Source organism: Bombus terrestris, chromosome 14, assembly GCF_910591885.1.
Source record: "Bombus terrestris chromosome 14, iyBomTerr1.2, whole genome shotgun sequence".
In the NCBI taxonomy this organism is placed as follows: domain Eukaryota; kingdom Metazoa; phylum Arthropoda; class Insecta; order Hymenoptera; family Apidae; genus Bombus; species Bombus terrestris.
Window position 1 is genome coordinate 6,309,826 of NC_063282.1, and position 19,298 is coordinate 6,329,123.

The following is a 19,298-nucleotide window of genomic DNA, read 5'->3' on the forward strand; positions in this document are numbered from 1 at the left end:
CGTTGAATCGTGAAACTTGGTTGGAATAATTACGAATTGTCGAAATTAGGATAGGTCAATTCTCTGAGTTAATAATTGGCACGGTTGCAGAAAAGAGTAATCAAAATTCGAATTGTTTCTCTCGTTTGCGGGTCAAGCTTGGAATTATTTTGGTAAAGTTTGACGAGAATAATCATGAGATTTCGATGTAGACGAAAAATTAACGAACATAGTGGATATTTAGTTAGTAGCTTTGATAATGTTCGTGACATTACGATGAGAAACAGGTAGATAATTTATGTAACAATTTTCTAGCGACTTGGACAACTAGCGTGCACCCTGTGCGACCATTACATCATGGGAAATTCTATCTACGTGATCATACTCGGCCTCATTGGGACCGTTAGTCGATCGTAATACTCCTTAATTATTTCCGCATAATAAAACGCAAGAGTTCACGAATCTCTTTCGTCTGAACGAAGATAGTGGTTCGTGAACTTTTAAATTCGATTCATCAAATGTTTAATCTAACTTTATTTGAAATATCTTGAAGTACAGTATTGTGCAACAGTCCTTGGCCCCCTAGCAAAACAAAAAAATTTCGTTTCTATGAATGAGTGAAAAGATACTTGATATTATTTTAGATTTGTTGTTGATTCCCAAAAAGTGTTATCTTTTTCAGGAATTATTGGTAATTTACCAGAAAAGAATCTTCTTTTAAAGAATTATTTTAGCGTTGCTGTTAGGTAATTTTGCAATAAACTCATTTCCTACCATCTTCCATTCTATCTTTAGTACTTCAAATAATTTATTTATACGCCTCTCACTTTCTGTATTCTTAAGATACACTTTAAATCATTTTACACGTATTTTACAATATGTAATGTACAATTGAGTATCGAAATATTCTTGAAGAATATACACATAAGCTGAGGAAACGATAAAGGAAGATTCGTTTCTATGCAACACTATGTGAAAATATCTCCTAAAATCATGATAAATTACCATCATGAAATTAAGCCTTTTGCACAATACCGTATACGAAAGAAAATCTTACAAATACACTGCCTAATTAATGACCTAGGTGATTACAGCGTTTGATATCATCCGCATAATAAATTGCAAATTGCCAGTCAGATCACCCTCGCAAACCAGAAACAATGAAACCGGTAATTTATTCAATTCCCCTGACAGTCTTAGAATGGAATTTAATAACAATTAATCGTTCTATTATTAGTACCTTTGGATGTGGAAAGAGATTTAAAGCTAATGACGTCGATTCTGGGAATAGAGCACTACACCTTAATCATGCTGGGGGCAATTACCGTGAGTGATTCGAAGAAATTTCCCTTAAGTTCGACATATTAAACCGAAACGATACTTTTTTCTAGGAATATCCAATGTTACATACACCCTGGCTCTTAATGCAACTGTGCGTGATCATCGTGGAGGTCACTGTATTCTGTGTGAAAGTATTTTTGGATGGACTTCACATAAAACGCGACGAAATTTTATTATCCGTCCTGACCGTACATAATTGGCTTCAAGTGTTTTGTTTGTTCCATAAACAAGCTCGGCAGTCTCGTTAAATCTTCAATTCTAAAAGAAATTTGATAGCAGAAAATATTTATGCAATTTGAATTATTAAAATTATTGTAAAACCTTGTACACAATGTTTTGATTTAATAAAGGATAACCGTACGACGTATATATTTGAAATTGCACACTACTTATTGTATTGTACCAATTTCGCGTTTGTTGTTAATATGTATATATATATGTAATTTTAAAAAACACGTGGATTGCGGTTTGCTCATAACCTAGTGGTTCTATGATGTACGAATAAGTTGATAAAATCCTGTTATAATGTCATTAAAATTAGAAAAAAATGTGATTTACACACGCACAGAGAATAGGAAAGAAAATGGAAAGGATCGGCATGTAAAAAATTTGTCAAAGGTACAAAAATGTATTAAAAATTTAAACTAACGTGTAATTAAGTATATCCTGCGTTTCTTGTTACTATTAATATTGTATTATACAATGTTAGGTAGAAGCACTGTACATGGCACTGATGTGTTTCGCAATATATTGTTTAAGCTGTATCACTTTAGAAGCCGGAGGCCGTTACCCTCACGGAAATCCAGTGACAAAATCGGCCGCATTTAATGCTCTTTTTCGGCGAAATTACAGTAACAAAGTTTAAATATTACCGTAAAACTTATCGTTTTATTAAAAATCCTCATCCTTGTTTTACATCCTCGGGGGAAACGCGCTTGAATATAAGAGATATGAAATTTATATTTTTCAATTAAAAATTTTCGTACGATTAAAAAAATTGTTTATTTTAATGTTTGAAATTTAAAAATTCGAGAATCTGAAAATTTTACATTTGAAATCTAACTCGTCTAAAGAAATTAAAACTTCCATCTTAGATTTGAAGATTATAATACTGGTAACAAACATAATCTCTGGACTGATAACTACTCTGATGATGACCTTTGCTGATAGATATGATATTCCTTACTTATATTTACCATGGTTGGTGGATACCATGAAAGGAATAACTTTATGTGAAGGACCAGCGCTTCTAAACTTAGCCAATGAACTTCTATCTAACATTACTCTTCCTACTGCAATATTTATACTTACGACTTTCTTTTTATACGGTACAAAAATCACACATATATTATCAAATAATATTACACAAACATTGATTATTCTAATTGTTTAAATTTTATATTAAATTTTAATATAAATGCATTTCAGTCGAGGAACTTTGCATTTGGAACGATGTATTCATAAGGTTTCAACATTGCTGGAAAAATTATCACAACGAAAAACATTCTGCCATGGAAAAAGCTAAAGAAAAATTATTTGCTCTACGTAATAAAAAATTAATATGCCAAAATAACGTTAAGAACGAATTAAACATTGGCGTTGAAAGATTGAAATCTGATAAAAAACCTATCGAATTTTGTAATAACATCAATGATCGAGTTTCTGCTGAAACGCGTTTAAGACCGATTAAAAGTACGATTGAAGATAATAGTAACTCTATTCGGAACCAATTATTGGATATAACTGGATAATTCATTTTTAAATAATTCATTCAAATCCAATTCATAGGCAATATAATTAATTTTAATTCGTATATACATTGATTTACATTTTATAACTATAATTTTTCTCTGCTTCGTTACTTTGATGTTTTATAAATTATCTTCATTACATATCTCACAACAATTTTGTAATAATTTTTCTGATAATAAAATCAAACATTACTTACCACTGAAGATGACACCACAGCCATTGAATTCGAAGAATGCACAGTTTCAGCACACTTTCTTGCACCTGAAAGATGAGACCGAAATTTCATATGACACCAAACATTGTTAGATGTTATCTAATATGGCGATCGCGAATCGGAAAAAATTTGTAAATATCGATCGATTAAACAAATCAATATCTTATATCACTTTAATTTTTTGGTAGTTATTCCGATTTATAAGCAGCATTTGTTAATTTTAATTTACATGTATGTACATTAATTTAAATTTTATAATCATAATCATTCAATCTTTCTTACTACTCCAATATAGTATATATTATTTCTATTAAATATCTCACAGTAATTCTGAGAAAATTTATCGAATAATAATATCAGACTCTTACTTACCAATAACGATTACTGTCAAAACAATTGAATTCGAAAAATGTACAATTTCACCACAGTTCTTTTGCACCTGATAAACGAAACCGAAATCTTATGTGACGATACATATTGTTACATTATCCAAGATGGCGATCGAGAATCGCAAGCAATTTGAATTGTTAAATATCGATCTATTGAAAATCGATATTTTCTAGTACGTAACTGTCAAATTATAAATCAGTATTCTATAATAAATTATCACGAATTGCATGTCTCTTAATAATTATTTGATAAATATGCTGAGCCAAATTCTATGTATTTATAGAAAATTTAGACATATAAATGCAAAGACAGAAAATATTTGAATTATAGATTTAAAAGTATAAAATATTTGAAATATGTGACTATGTATAATATTCATATTATATTCACTAAAATGTGAATTTACATACTGTATGTGTGTATTTGGATATGACAAGAGATCATACTAATTAAGATTAAAATCAGATATTTGATTAAAAATATATTCAATAATGTTAAAAGATTGTAGCAAGCAACAGACGATGTCTTGGCTTCTGTATGAGATATTTCTCAATATCTATATATTTTTATGCCAATTATTATGTAACTTGAAATATCATTGTGTAATTATCGTTTTGTATACACTTACCAATTTATATTCAACAAATTCAATAAGTTTAATAACTTTGAAAATTTATGGAACGACTAGCACACCACTCAACAAAACTGCACGAAACGATGGAAGCTGCGTATTAATTTGAAAAACTTTCATTACGCAATGTAGGAATATCGATATATCCAGATCAATTGCAATCTCTTCTATACACACTACTAATATAATTTTCCTTAGATTTTTAAAATACAAAATCATGCATTCTTTATTTTCAACATTAAATATTCTACAATAAATTTTGTTCTTTTCACGATAAAAAAAAATATGAAAGTTAATTGTTAACTTTCTAATTGTATCACATCTTATTCGATATATCAAATTAGATTTATCTCGATAGTTTAGAATATATTAAAAATAAGAAATGTTATATTAAATAATATAATAATTTAAATATAATAATATAATAATATATATGTTTGGTGAAATCAAAATATTACGTTATCTAAATCAATCGTTCCCGCCTAAAAGACTAAATGGCGGTAAAATAAGTACACATGCGTAGTCGAAAGTTCAGTTCACATTAGTGCAAGCAAAATCGTTGTGCTCACGATGTGCTTGACGCTCGTACAAGTTGTGCGCGTGCCGGTAATAAACCGTTGTTTGTTATAACGGTCATTCCGTTAAATCTTTGCGTCTCTGTACATAAATTTACTTGTAACTGTTTAAGTAAAGTTCGTGATACTCAGAACATCGCGTGCAACCTACAAGGAACATAGCGAAAGCGTGTCCATCATTAAAAAACCGTCAAACGTCCAGTAATTCGAACGGAATCAAGGTATGTATATTTTCTTTGTGTTCTACGTGCATTAACCATATTTTTCTTTTTTCCTGTAAATTGATAAACATTCGTATGAATAACCACGTTAATAAACGAGATATTTCGTATACTCGGGAAAATAAGATACTGTTAAACAGATTTATCGAAGGAAACAGTAACGTAACGCATAGTTTATTTTTATACCTACATTCTTAGTACAATGAGCTCACAGTTGTACTACTTTTGTTGTTTACCGCGGCACAAAATTATAATATGTTAAATCTACGTGCAGACATGTAAGTATAGGTTGTAATGCAACCATGTCCCGCGTTACATATATCTGTAATGTCTGGTCACGTGTTTTCGTATTCAAATAGCTCATATATAGGAAAACTGACATTCTATCTACTTGTATTTGTCTCATCGTGAATCATGTTGATGCGAGCATCGTTTTTGCGAAACATAACCTGCCAATCCACGATATAAAAGCGTGATTCTTTAAGTTGTGCAATATTGTAGAGGTTATAAATGATGAAACCTAAAGAACAAGGATATCCTTTATTTATACATAGCTTATTCTTTTATTGCATGTATGATACATTAATTCCAATGTAACAAATAACAAGGATCAGGTAAAAAATATGACAATCAAGAAAATATTATCAGAAAAATGCGTTTCGTTTAAATAAACACTCGGAGAATAGTTTTGCAAGCTGAATAGTTTTATATATTCGTCTTTTTTTTTCTCCTTTTTAAATCATTTTATCATTGAACTAGCAAAACTTAGTCTCCGGGTATGTAGGAGATGCTTTCATTTAAAGCATCTTTATTTTGTTTCTTAAATCTTAATGGACGAATTGCAATTCACAATCCTCTGTATATGATACATTTTGTTGGCATAATTCCTCTTTTGTTTGCTATAACAAGTCGTAGCAAAAGCTAAATTCTTGCAAACACGCATATCGTTGCTTGTATTGGCTCGAACAAGTTTACTGCTATGCTATGCATATTACAAACATGCTTATCTTTCTAATTATAAGGCGATCGAATTATGCTATAGGCATCTATATTACATTACAATCTGTATTGAAATATTTAAGCAAAGATCAACAAATATTGTCTCAGCTTCTACGACACACAAAAGTATTCTTACTTCAAATCAACTCTCACATAAATTTAATTATATTAATTGTAACTGTATAAAGAAGACCATATTAAAAGTATATTAAAAATATGTCTAAAAAGACAGACTAGAAACAGTAAGGTTTTCCTTTACTCGTACAGTAATTGACTAATCTGACTGCAAATCAAAACTGAGGTAAATGTGTACTCTGTTCTACTTATCAATGAATAATACTTCTTCAGTTCAGATACCTTACTCTGCTCCCACACACATTATCTCATTACTCATGTACCTGTAAATATTTTACTTTATAGTAAAGATCTATATGAAAAGGGGATCTTTGAATTATCTCGATAGGGCAATAAATTTGTGCAAAACTTTAAAGATTTGGAAACTCAAAGATACAAGAGGTATTACATTAAAGCTTGTACATCCCTCTTGAACATATAGTTCTTCACTCATCCATGTATATTTTCTTTGTCAAAGACTAGAGATTGTTAGATAAATTGTACAAAATGTTGCATTTAGAAGGTTTGCCAAAAATTAGGCTCCTTCTATACCTTGCCATGCTTTAGACCGGTCCAAGTTAGTCCCATAAATTTGACAAACACTATGCAACACGCATTACCTGTTGATGAAACAAACTGCCTTCGAGGTGGTCATTTTTGACTCTGATATCGTTTCTGAAAAAATACTCTCAAAATTGTCTCAATGTCGTGTACCCTGTTCCCATTACTCCCAAATGTCAAGCTTCCACCTATATGCTAAAGCCTTCTTACTTTACAGACTGCGAATAACAACTTGACACAAATTGATTGCTCCACACAATGAAAATTCCATAGCTCACAAAATAGTTCATGGTATTGAGCTGCCCATCAAGCTGACTCACTTTCTAGTCAGAATAAATCAGAAACTACACAATCAACTCCTGTGACCCACTTCCCATCATGGATGAATGCAATCACCTTTGGTTTGGAACACGCTTAAAGAGGCGACGACATCGAAACGCTATATTGTAACTTTTGGAAACGACCTTAGACCTCGAAGGCTTCCCACTGCTACGCTATCATAGCAGCAATAGGGCTGAAACGCATTATTTTGCTGAGCAAGATCCATGCAACCGAGGCAAGGGCGCAAAGTGTAACGCCACCCCATCCAAAGTCCATGCTCCAGGAGCTGGTGAATCGTCTGGCCTTGAGAACATTACGGGGAACCGGTCCACCAATTACACCATCCTCAGGGCCGTCGGGTATTCGAGTTCCCCGATCCTGAGCTCTCTTGAAGTGAATTATCGTCAGGGTGAACAACGCGAACGTGGCTAAAACAATTGTTTCATATTAAAAGGAAACTTCCCCTTAATTTAAAGCAGATGATTATTATTAATATGAAATATTTGAATAATTTTAGGAAATTTTGAACAAGTTAAAAATAAGATAGATATTTATCTTTATATGAAATTCTAATGAAATTCTATAGCAGGCAGTTTTGAATTTTTTAAAAAGAAATTCTGGTTACAAAAGACTTGATTGAAGCAAAGGAGTACAAAGAAAAATAGATTCTGGAGTGTTTGGAAACGTCTTATCAGAGGTGAGAGGTATTTGCCTTTTATCGTACTCAACGGCGACCACTAACACCAAAAGGGAAGCTTCTTCGTTCAATAAGAAAATATCTTGATTATTCATGAAAAGTTATTGAACTCCCGATAAAAATGAGTTGATTACGTGGCACAATCGAATACATGGTTCAACGAGGAAATGTAAATTGAATTGCTTGTGATTATCGGTTTCTAATTTCATTCCTCATACCTATTACTTTCCAAAAGCAATTTCTCGCGTTTACCGTCGACGAATAAAGAACTTGAGAACTTTTTAACAATGTACTCCTCTCCTAAAACAGCTTATTTTGCGGTCGACTTCCTAAGTATGCAGAAATCCCTTTGCGGTTACCAGGTTTCCCGCAACCACGATGCTCCACATCGATCAAATTTATTCGCCTAATGGCGATTAACACTTTAATGTCGCTTTAAAAGCTTTCTCGGCAACAAACTCACCTGCTAAAAGATACATCACACCGGTAACGAGGACGGCCGATATTTGATGTCTGCAGAGTCCAAAAAATCCAATGAGAACTGCTGTGCCCAAGATAATCAGACAGACTAGAGAACAGGAGATACTCAAGTTCTGCATCCCTATGAATGAACATGAATTTTTATCGTTTAGAAAAATATTAAGATTATTCTATGAATCGTGTCAAATATAAAATTCATAGAATCTTCGATGCACTTTACTAGTATCATCAAAAATATTCGTCAGTTATTAGAATTTTTGAGGAGTAAATAATTCAAAAGCAAGAAATTCTCTCTCTTCTGGATGATATCGATTGAAAAATTGCAACGTCTCGACGACAAGTAATCTCGACCCAAATGTCGCAGCTATTCTTTCTTCTCTGCAAAACATTGGAAGCTACACTGTATCGATTTAATTTTCAGTCGCCGTAAATAGAAATCAATTTAACGAGGGTGATCACGTCACAATAATCGTGGAGGTAAAGGAGGGAGAATAAAAGCGAAACAACTGTACTCACGATTCTGCCAGGCGGCGCGGATCTCCTCGTGTACTTCGTCAGGCGTCAAGTAGTTAATGCACCTCCCTTGCGGAAAACCTACCTGACCCAGTAGTCGTATTTCCTCCTCTGAAACACGAGAAGTGAAAAAAAGAAATGACGTCATTTTCACGCTGTTCCTTGCGCGACGCGGAACGAAATTGTGAACGGGGTGGATTCCGCTGGTTTCCACTTCTATCCTTACTCTGCTCGGCTCGATTTTTAATTAAACGATCTTTAAAAGCTTTCCTCCGTGTGGTGAAATTTTGATGAAAAAGCTTGGAAACATTAAATCCCGTATTTATCCTAAAGAGTATCAAATTGGGGAAAATTTCACTGAATTTTTGTAGCTCTACGTTTATTATACATTTTTGTGTATGCGAAAACTTAATTATTCAATTTGAAAGAACCTTTATTAATTTTGAATATATATGCCCTAAGATTTAATTGGAAACTTGCTGATTTCACGAGTCGACAGTAACAAAATAACTTGTAATAAACTGGAATCGATCAGTTGGAAAAAGAAAATGAAAATACAGAGTTGGTGTTGCAATTAGGTACACGCACTGGCCTTTATTCAAATAGAAACAATAAAATTTTGTATTCCCGTGTGGAGAGAGCCAGTTTACACAGATTTACGTGTGATTGGTTAACTCGATACTGGAAATGAGTAGTCGAATTAAGTCTCGGGGTCAGGAGCGCCGAATAGTTGGAGCGTGAGATTCGATATCAGATGCCGAATACTATCGGCTCGTTGGAGAGGATGAACCTGAACGTGGATTTCCGTGAAATGTCAGGAAGACGGGGGGTATAGAAGGTCGTGGAAACTTGGAGAATTGAGCAATAATAAATCCTGAAGCAGAAATAGATCGATCCAAGTTCAGCGGGTCTAGGTTGGCTGTCCTCATGCCTCCTCTTTCATTTGATAAACTAGCAAAAGAGTTCCAACATAAATTTGATAACGGAGATTTAACATGTGATAAGATAGATAACGGATGAAATATCATTAATGAATTTTAGTAGATGCATTCTTTTAACAAAAACATTTCAAGGATGTACTATTGGATTTCAAAGATTACTATATTTACTAAACAATTTCTACAAGTATAGAATAATTTCAGGATATGCAGGTCGAGAATATTAGATTGATTTTCATAAAGACCCAGTACATAAAGCAGAACCAGTGCGTCGCCTGATTTAAACAGGTAACGTTCCGTGCTTGGCGTGACCAGAAACCATCAGAGGAAGTTCTCCAAGAGAAAGAGAAAGAAATCTGAAGGAACAAATTACATAGGCACACATTTCCGAAGGTCAAGTTCATTTAATAATAATAAAAAGCCATCTGATTAATCGTAAAAGACTTACTAATTTTTTTTTATGAAATTAATATTATTTAAAATAATCTTTTCTTTTCTCCTTTTAATGTTTCTACTTTCTCACATACAAAATCATGTAGCGCAAAGAACCGACGATCCATGAATTCAAATACTTCAGACCGCAAAGCTGCTTCAATTTGAAGTAGACGATCGAAATAGTAATCGCAGCCTTTCCAATTTTCCCTTGTCCCCGATGTGGCGAGAAAATTAAACGTTCAAATCATACAATCGACAATGAAGGTCTATCCACGCGGGCAGAAAGAAACACGGCCGTCAGGAGCAGAGAAACGTTGAAATTTCAATTCTGATGTTGGACTTTCTTCTCAATTAAACCTTTTCGACGGCAACAAAAACCTGACGAGTCGATGAAACATTGAGAAACAAGGAGAACCGATTTCGTTATGCTGCGTTGCAATTTTCGGTACTGCGATGAATCGTCGTGGGAAGAAAAAAGTGTACGGAATTTTTTGCTTAATGAGATTGCTCGCTAAAACATAAAATAATTGCATCGCTCGTTATGAAATGCAGACGTAGAAATTAATAATAAAATTATTGATTTCACGAGCTGTACCGATAAGCGAAAGACCAATTATCTCTTTTGTTATCGAAGACAAGCAACTATGCATGTCAGAGAAGAATGATTTTTCATAAATTGAGCCAAGTGCATAGGTGGTTCTTTTTATAAGCTTTTTTCTGGCAACGTTATACACTTTCTCATGATAAGATTATATCATAAAGATAGGCAGGCGGATCTTATCGTACTTTACGATAACTGTCTCGCGATTGTAGCTATACTTTCCGAGCTAAATGAAAGCAAAACAAGTCGATACTAGCGGCTATCGATTTGAATGTTTATCGTGAGTAGTAATTGTGCTTCGTGATAATGTATCTCACATTTTGCAAATATTCCATGTATAATGTTTTCTGCGCTTCGTAGAATATTTCCTTGATTACTTCTGTTATGAAATAGAATTTTGTTTAATCAAAGGACACAGAAATCCGATTTAATTTCAGCTATAACCCGTGCTGGAACTTCCATGATATCTTGTTTGGTTCGTTGTCTGCGTCACACCCTTTTGTACTTTGCCACAATTGACTTTTTCCAGAACAGTTCGTCCATCCTCCCCTAGAAAACGACCCAATTTCCGTCTCTGGATCTAATATTTTCCTTTGGATTTTATCAAACTACTACTGTACTTTCCTGCTTTTTGTGGAATTCGAGAGAATAAGGGCATGTATACTACAGGTGGTCAGGAAAAATACTGACAGCTTGAAAAAATTTAACCATCGTATATTCACTCCTGGCTTGGTATCTTATTTTTGTAATATCGAAGTTTCTGTGCTACAATTTTTTTAGTACTGTAACTCTCTTTTTGTATTCTTGCGCTGTTTTTTTTCCTCGCTGGCTATCCTTTTTAATATGCTCGTGCTACTTTCTTTTTACTGCTATAATTTACTTTTCTAATGCTCTTGCGTTATTTCTCACTCGAAATTCCTTTTCAATGTCTTTGTATTGTCTTTCCACTGTTGAAATTTCTTCCTTGGAGAATTCAGTTGTTAAAGTTTGTCCAGTCTCTTCTTTCTGATAAAAGACTTTTTATAAAGCGGTAGTTGATAGCAAGGAGTACGTTTGAATACTTTTGCAACCGCATAAAGTTAATCTTCCTTGAAAAAGTTTCATAAAAGTTTTCGTAAACCTAAAGTAGCAGTATTTAACGTAAAGTAGCATCTAATTGCCGACGAAAGTTCGCAAATAGTTTTTAGTAACATACATGAGAATATGCAATAATATATTTCTTATTTATTTTATACTTTTACCCTATATACATATGGTGCGTACTAATCATTGTAGATACTGTATCTTAATTAGGAAATATTTAATAAATTAATTTCTGTTTGTTAGGATTTCTGGGATTTCTGTTTGTCGGACACATGCTGCAGTGAGAATTCTAAATCTCAGTTAGGACTGCATAATGTATATACATATTAGTGTTATTTTATATCTTTACCCTATATACATATGGTGCGTACCAATCATTGTAGATACTGTATCTTAATTAGGAAATATTTAATAAATTAATTTCTGTTTGTCGGACACATGCTGCAGTGAGAATTCTAAATCTCAGTTAGATCTGCATAATGTATATACGTTAGTGTTATATTAATCTCCATCGAAAAAGAATGTTGCACATATAGCCCTTGGATGTTAGTATCAATCAGTGTCATTACTGAAATTCTTTAATTTGAAATCTCGTTATATCATGGAAGCTACTGTAGCATACGGTTACATACCATTATAATGATTCCTCTGATAAAAGAACAACAAATACATTCACTCTAACACATATACATTTTTATCTAAATTACACTAAATCGAACCACTTCGCATTGAAAAGATAGCTATTTCTAGAACTAGAACTTTTTCAGGTATTTCGAAAATTATCTATGCTTGTTATTTTATATTTGCGGTATCCACTATTCTATTCTCTTATTATGAGACGAATTAAAAGCGAGAAAGAGGCATCGATCCGTCACATTTTTTAATTATTTAATTATCACATCGATCTATCATTTTTCGTTCTTTTTTTTTTGGATGAAAGGTTTGGCATAGTGAAAGTGATTGGCATAAACTTTAGCGAAGGAACGTTCAAGATGTTCATGGTCACAGTATTCCTAGTCAGACAACACGCTGTTTCAGATCATAATCGACTGGTCGATACCTTGGTCAGAGTCAAGGTGGTATCCACCTATAGAACGTCGTTCATACAGAACCGCATCATCGGAGATATGTCGGGACGATTACACGTGTATGTGAAAAGGTGTGTGCACGTCATTGTATCATTGAAAATTCACGGTCGACCTCAGAACGTTCGAAACAAAACTGTTTTAAAGAACTATGTATTTGAATTTTGATTTACGAAAACTTAGAGATATTTTTAAAAACATAGTAATATAATTGTTTTACCGGTGTCGAATTTTTCGAACGAGATTCGCGAATGAAATTTATTCAGAAGCTACGAGTAAATTAAAAAATCCAATAGTAGGCGTAGTCTAAAGTATCCGTGGAATTTTGTTATGATGTCAAACTATTTTCTGCGTTGTAAAAAAATACCTGTTAATCAGGAACGAACTCGCTACTTTACTTTGAATTTTGTTTATTAAATCACTGTGTCATGAAAGTCGATCTAACACAATTATTTTCTTTAATGATGTATGTCTGTTCGTTGAACGTTTCAAAATTCTCACTAAACTGTGATGATGAAATAAAAATTAAGTTTTCTCTCAGGAAAAATCTATAGTCGAGGAATAATCAAAATGCAACAAATCAGCCGGTACTCACCAGTGAGGGAGACGCACATGATCCAAATACCGCCGTACATTGGCACGAGGAAAGTAGCTCGTCTGCTAGGATGATGATTTCTGTGACCGGGAGTTTGCTCTAGCATCGCCACCTGTCCATCCAAGTACCATTTAAGTGTAACATTCGCGTGGGTCAAAGCCTCCTTGTCCCAGCCAACTTCCTCCCAGTGATCCGACATTATGGCACCACACAACAATCCGGTCGCTGGAACAGATACGAAACACGTCTCTCTATATTCAACGCTGTGTATCGACGTTCCTCTGCACAAGAATGCCCTCGTTACTTTAAATCTCCTCGATTCTATGATCAACCTCTCGGCAATGTGCATATTGATAGAAGGAAAACTAATGAATTTTAACAGTAGCTATCATTTCCAATGTTTTCGCGAATTTTCAAAATCCTCTCTGAAGGTTTCAACGCTTGTAAAACCTTTGTGATCTCGAAGATGCTCGCAAGTAATGTGTTATAAATTCTTTCAGATATTTACTTTGTAATGGAACATCTGAGTGAAGATGTTTTATACGGGTTGATATCTCAAGCGTGCGACTATGTACCGGATGATATTACTTCAACTATAAAGAATAAACTTGATGATCGTTTCGTAACAAAAACACAGTCAGTACATAGGATAGCCAATTACCACAGTATGATAGCTTATGCGTGTCACTTGACCTTCCGAAGAAGCTAACTGCAATGCTGGTAAAACGCCGGAATAATTTTCCTATTGAATGCGTCTTAGGTTGTAGTTACAGTAGATACGAATTCTGACGAATATATCGAAGCAGTGAAATATATTTATAGATTCGTACGAGTGTATGCATTTTGGTCTTTAAAGGTCTCAACAGCAATTTGTCAGAAGATGCATCCATCCACTGTAGTCGTAGACCATCAAGCGGTAATAACTGCAATATTGTTGCAACAGTATCTGTCATAAAAAGCGAATCTCCTCTACTTAGGGAGATACAAGAAGATTCTACGACGTTCGCCGGGATTGACGGCAGTATGTTTCGCGTTTAACGAGGAGCCTTGAGAAGAGCGTCGTTTTCGCGCCATGGCTAAACAGCGTGCTATAGGATATTTCATTGCATAAGAAAACTGGCGTGAGCAAGAGCCCTCGAGTATACTAGAGCATAGGAGCACTTCTCTGGAGTGACCATTCCTCTCCGCTGAAAAAAATGCACGATACAATGAATTCAACCGGTGGTTGTTGACCCTTTTATTAAGGAAGCTTTTAGGCGAACAAGAAGGTACATTAACAAAGTATACGAACGCGTGAGAGATGATTAAATAGGCCTACATGAAGTGTTTATGGAAGCAAGTCACATGGTACGACGATAATCTAGTACAATATACGATATACGTAAAACAGTCTACATGTTCATATATATAGATATTTTTGTTAGATTACACTGTTTGGTGTGTCTTAATGTTACGATTATACGGAAACATGCGACGAAAATTGCCAAGAATAGATGTTATCTGCGTAAACTACAAATGTGATTAAACACAATGACGCTGCAAAGTACGACGTTTCGCTTTGGATCGGGAACGATAGAGCATCATTATCCACGTGCTTTTCCACTTAACATCCGCCCTCTTAATATACACTTCAAATATCGAATTAATCGATGCACCATTGAAAACGTACACCGGTATCAATTAACGCGATGGAACGAGGATGAATCTACATATTCATCGAAACTCCTCCATCAGTCACAGTATATTTTTACACATCTTCGTTTACCACACAGACTATGGACACGACAAAAACATGTTCTCAATTATCATAGCGTTTAAATCGTGCCTCGTAATGGCCCACAGGCACGCTTCTCCGGATCAGCTGATGGTTAACAAATAGGTCTGCACAACACGTTCTACATCGTGCAACGTGCGTCTAGGAAACCAACGGCGGAAGCGAGCCAACTTATTAGATTATTCATTACGTAAGATGGATTTTGTCAATTGAGCCGGTTTAGGGGATCGTTCGGTCGGCCCAAACAAAAACACGTCGAGCGAAGGAAAGGGGAGTCGAGCGCGAAGAATCGTATTAATTACCTGCGAAAGTGAGAGCCAACGTTACGACGAGGAAAATAAGACGTGGAGCTGGGGCCCTGGGTACACGGGTAGGCTCCATCCATGCAGGTGGTGCCCAGGGCGACCGCTGGCAGCCCACTGAAAGCCGCACAACCGTACCGACAGTTGCCAGTTACGCACTGACCAATCGACACCCCCGGAGCTCGTGGTGTTTTCGGTGACTCTCCACCGCTATGAGAGGGCAAACGATCAGCACGCCCTCTCCGTTCTGCGTCGAAGCGCACGAAAATCGACCGACGTACCACCCAACCAACCACCCCACCCGGATGCTGCGGACAACCCACTCTGGTGATTCTCTCCCTTGTTCCTCTCCCATCTTCTCTTGTTTCCTTCCATTATTCTATTCTTCTTCTTCTTCTTCTTCTTCTTCCCCTTTGCTCGTTTGATTCGATGCACTCTTTTTTGAATTATTGTTCTCCTTCTAGGTAGTACTAGTCTTGGCAAAGTTTGTTAAAGACGATGATGGTTCGCCGCATTGTCGTTTTTTTACTACTGTTTCTTTGGACTGTGAAGAACTCTTTCTTTTAAGTGTGATGCTTGAAACAGCCTTTCTAAGATAACTCTTTTGAGAAAGGATGCCTTCATAGTAAGATTGTTAAAGGTTTAATGATGCGCTTGATATCGGGTGTCTCCTTGGGAGTTTTAATGTCAAATTAAGCTTCTTGCGAAGCTGGATATAATTGGGATACCTAACTTTCTTCTAGAATTATGTGATGTAGAAACTTCAGTAATATCTATTACTAAGCACGAATCATACAAACTTTGAACTAGGAACAAAAATTGCATGACCGCAGGTTGTGGAGCTAGTAGGTCGCAAGAAGTCATTAGCATCGACGTTGCATCATTTCACGGGATTCTGTTATAAAGGTGGATCTTTGCTCGTTAGCAGGTTGTTTGCAAGAGAATTAGGAAACTGCGATTGTCGCTTAACGAGCTGCGTACCTACCATTGTTCTAACGTTAGTAGTACAGTATTCGATATTTAAATGCCTTACTCTTATCTGAAACATGTTCGAGTTGCTCACGCGCCACTCATCTGCAACTTGCTTGCTGTCGAGTCGAATTCGTGCGATGTTCTACGAGATTCACTTATTTATTTAGTCAATGTTGATATTAACTAGGAATATATTGCTGTGGCGGTAGAAAACGCGACACGTATCGTGCGTAGGTGGAATATTCTGAACACGTTTTAATTACATAACTGATATAAGACCATTCTCGTGGGCGGATAATCGAAGAATATTCTTTTATCAAAGTCTTGATCATCGATGTGGATGGAATGTTGGAGAAATCACATTTTATAAGAACGCGTTTTTCTGTATTAAGTTTCTCTAAACAGAGAGTGAATTTTATGCAAATTCATATTTTTAAAAGATCCAAACGCAAATTTGCATTTAATCCTCTAAATATTTAATCTGAAAGTTTTATTTTTTGCATATTTAAATTTTCCACAAATGCATAAATATCGTAATCCACTTGGAAAACAGCAACGGGAAAAGATCAACAAAAAAATTTAATTTATCAGGTATAATCATATTACGCGATAGCCATAACTAAATAAGTAACAATGCGTCTGACGTTGCAGATGGCCGACGTCGCCGAAAACGCAGCCTTCACTGATGCAGCGACTGCGATCTCCCATGGTAAACGGCATCTCCTAGTCCGGGACTACACCATGGCTGTAACCGCATTAGCACAAGCATGTCAACTGCTTGCCGAGAAACACGGAGATACCGCGGACGAACTTGGCGAGCCTTATTTGCTTTATGGTCGGGCTCTTCTTGGTTTAGCGAGAGAGGAGGCTGGAGTGTTGGGTGGCGGAGTGCCGGGCACAGAAGAAACTGAAGAAGACGATGAAGAGGACGAGGAGGAGGCTGAAGACGAGAAATTGAGCAACGTTGACGAGAAGGAAGAAGAGGAGACTGAAGAGCACACGGACAATGGAGCAGTCAACGAAGCAAAAGAGAAAACCGCCACTGAAAACAAAACTGAAGAATCGGAAGCTGAACAGGAACTGAAGAAACCGGAAGTTGAGAAAAAAGAAGAGAAAGTAGAAACGAGCAGTGAAAAGAACGAAACAGAAAAATCAGACTCTGATAAGACTGAAGATAGTAAAACGACGAAAGAAACGGTCGAAAAACCAAAAGAAGATGAGAAACCTGCGGCTGACTCCAGTAAAGATACAAGTAATGCTAATGGACCTTCTTGTTCAACTGAACAGAATGGGGTTGTCGAGGAAAATGGAGAAAATGATGGTGAGGACATAGAAAAGGAAGACGAAGAGGATGAAGTCAACAATCTACAGGTATAAAGATTGTTTAATTTAGTTTTCTTCTTTCATTGTTCGTATATGATTATATTAAATTATTGCAATGCAACACATCTTGTAAAGAAACTACCTTTCTTTGTTGTTTATTATTGCTCATTGCGTAATTTTAAAAGAAATTTAAGCAATCGTGTTAGATCTTCGTTTAGAAATGTCTTCTATCTTATAAAACCTCTAATGAACAACAAATATTTGTCCTTAAATTAAAGGTTGCCTGGGAAGTGTTAGAACTAGCGAAACTGGTGCTATTAAAGCGTGGTGAATCTGGTTGGAAGTTACTGTCCGATGCTTATCGACTCTTAGGAGAAGTGGCCATGGAAGGAGGGAACTTTCAGGGTGCTTTAAACGATCTACATCGATGTCTGGAACTTCTGCAACAGATTGAGCCGCGAGAGCCAAGGGCGATAGCCGAAATCCATTATCAGCTTGCATTAGCTCACTCCTTAGGCAACGAATTTGACGCAAGTATCGAAGAATTTAACAAAGCTACGGAATTGCTGGATTCGCGTATCAAAGATTTGGAACAAATGAAAGAACCTCCCAAAACGGACGATTCCTTCTATACGGTAGAAGGGGAAATTCAAGAACTGAAAGAGTTACTCCCAGAGATCCAAGAGAAAATCTCAGATATGAAAGACTTTAAACAGGAAGCTTGCAAACTCGTCATAGAGGGTATCAAGAACAAAGTAGCTGGTGGCTGTTCGAATGGTGCCGGACCAAGTGGTAGCAATGATTCCGCACCTAAAGTTCAAAAACCTGCTAGTGATATATCTCATTTGGTGCGTAAGAAACGGAAAGCCGAAGAGTCAGAGACAGAGATTATATCATCATGCAAAAAGCCGACGCCGGAAAAAGCTGTTTGAATGAGTTTGGTGCATCTAAAATGTTCTTGGTACCTTGTTGCTTCGTTTAGCGAGGTGAAAATTTGAGGGAAAAATTTTTATCGAAGATGGAATTTTTAGCGTTGGACCAAAATAAAATAAAAATTGGTCATCCCACTGAAAAGACTTTGTATACCAGAAAAGATGTTTTAATAGGAATGAATAGAATATACTAATTTGATTCTATCTCTTTTGTTCGATGATTACAGTTCATGTATTGTTTGAAAATCTATGTATCTTATTTCTTTCTTTTCCTCGCTATTTCTGTAATTCATGTATTTATTCTATACCTAATAAGGAATTTGCATCAAATAAGTTGATTATTACATCCAAATTATAATAATTTTTTACCTCTTATTTTCTAGGACATATTAAAACATTAAAACATAAGGCTGTTTATGTATAAGTCATACTAATAAACGTTGAATGCTGATTTTTTCTAAATGTGTTAT

General features: G+C 35.3%; 4 protein-coding genes across 6 annotated transcripts; 3 read left to right on the plus strand and 1 right to left on the minus strand.

Annotated features, from left to right (window-relative positions):
- Positions 1-1,203: 1,203 nt before the first annotated feature.
- On the plus strand, positions 1,204-1,664 carry LOC100645848 (the record flags this gene model as incomplete). Its single annotated transcript, XM_020866551.2, has 2 exons — positions 1,204-1,305; positions 1,371-1,664. Coding segments are annotated over 2 exons (300 nt in total), but the record flags the coding sequence as incomplete, so codon positions are not given.
- Positions 1,665-4,857: 3,193 nt separating this feature from the next.
- Positions 4,858-19,279, plus strand: LOC100649670 (nuclear autoantigenic sperm protein). 3 transcript variants are annotated; one of them, XM_003400674.4, is made up of 3 exons: positions 4,858-5,103; positions 17,225-17,944; positions 18,175-19,279. In XM_003400674.4, the coding sequence occupies exons 2-3, from the start codon at positions 17,225-17,227 to the stop codon at positions 18,826-18,828; spliced, it is 1,374 nt and encodes a 457-aa protein (XP_003400722.1). In that variant the 5' UTR covers positions 4,858-5,103; the 3' UTR covers positions 18,829-19,279. The 3 variants fall into 3 exon arrangements, with proteins under 3 accessions (XP_003400722.1, XP_048268266.1, XP_012171638.1); XM_048412309.1 differs by lacking the exon at positions 4,858-5,103 and adding an exon at positions 14,840-14,872; XM_012316248.3 differs by lacking the exon at positions 4,858-5,103 and adding an exon at positions 16,629-17,164.
- On the minus strand, positions 5,629-15,781 carry LOC100643014. Its single transcript, XM_012316249.3, has 5 exons — positions 15,602-15,781; positions 13,526-13,750; positions 8,792-8,899; positions 8,259-8,396; positions 5,629-7,526 (listed from the first exon to the last, which is right to left on the minus strand). The coding sequence occupies exons 1-5, from the start codon at positions 15,678-15,680 to the stop codon at positions 7,267-7,269; spliced, it is 810 nt and encodes a 269-aa protein (XP_012171639.1). The 5' UTR covers positions 15,681-15,781; the 3' UTR covers positions 5,629-7,266.
- On the plus strand, positions 13,726-14,571 carry LOC125386358. The gene is made up of 2 exons (XM_048412310.1): positions 13,726-13,906; positions 14,026-14,571. The coding sequence occupies exons 1-2, from the start codon at positions 13,726-13,728 to the stop codon at positions 14,232-14,234; spliced, it is 390 nt and encodes a 129-aa protein (XP_048268267.1). The 3' UTR covers positions 14,235-14,571.
- Positions 19,280-19,298: the final 19 nt, after the last annotated feature.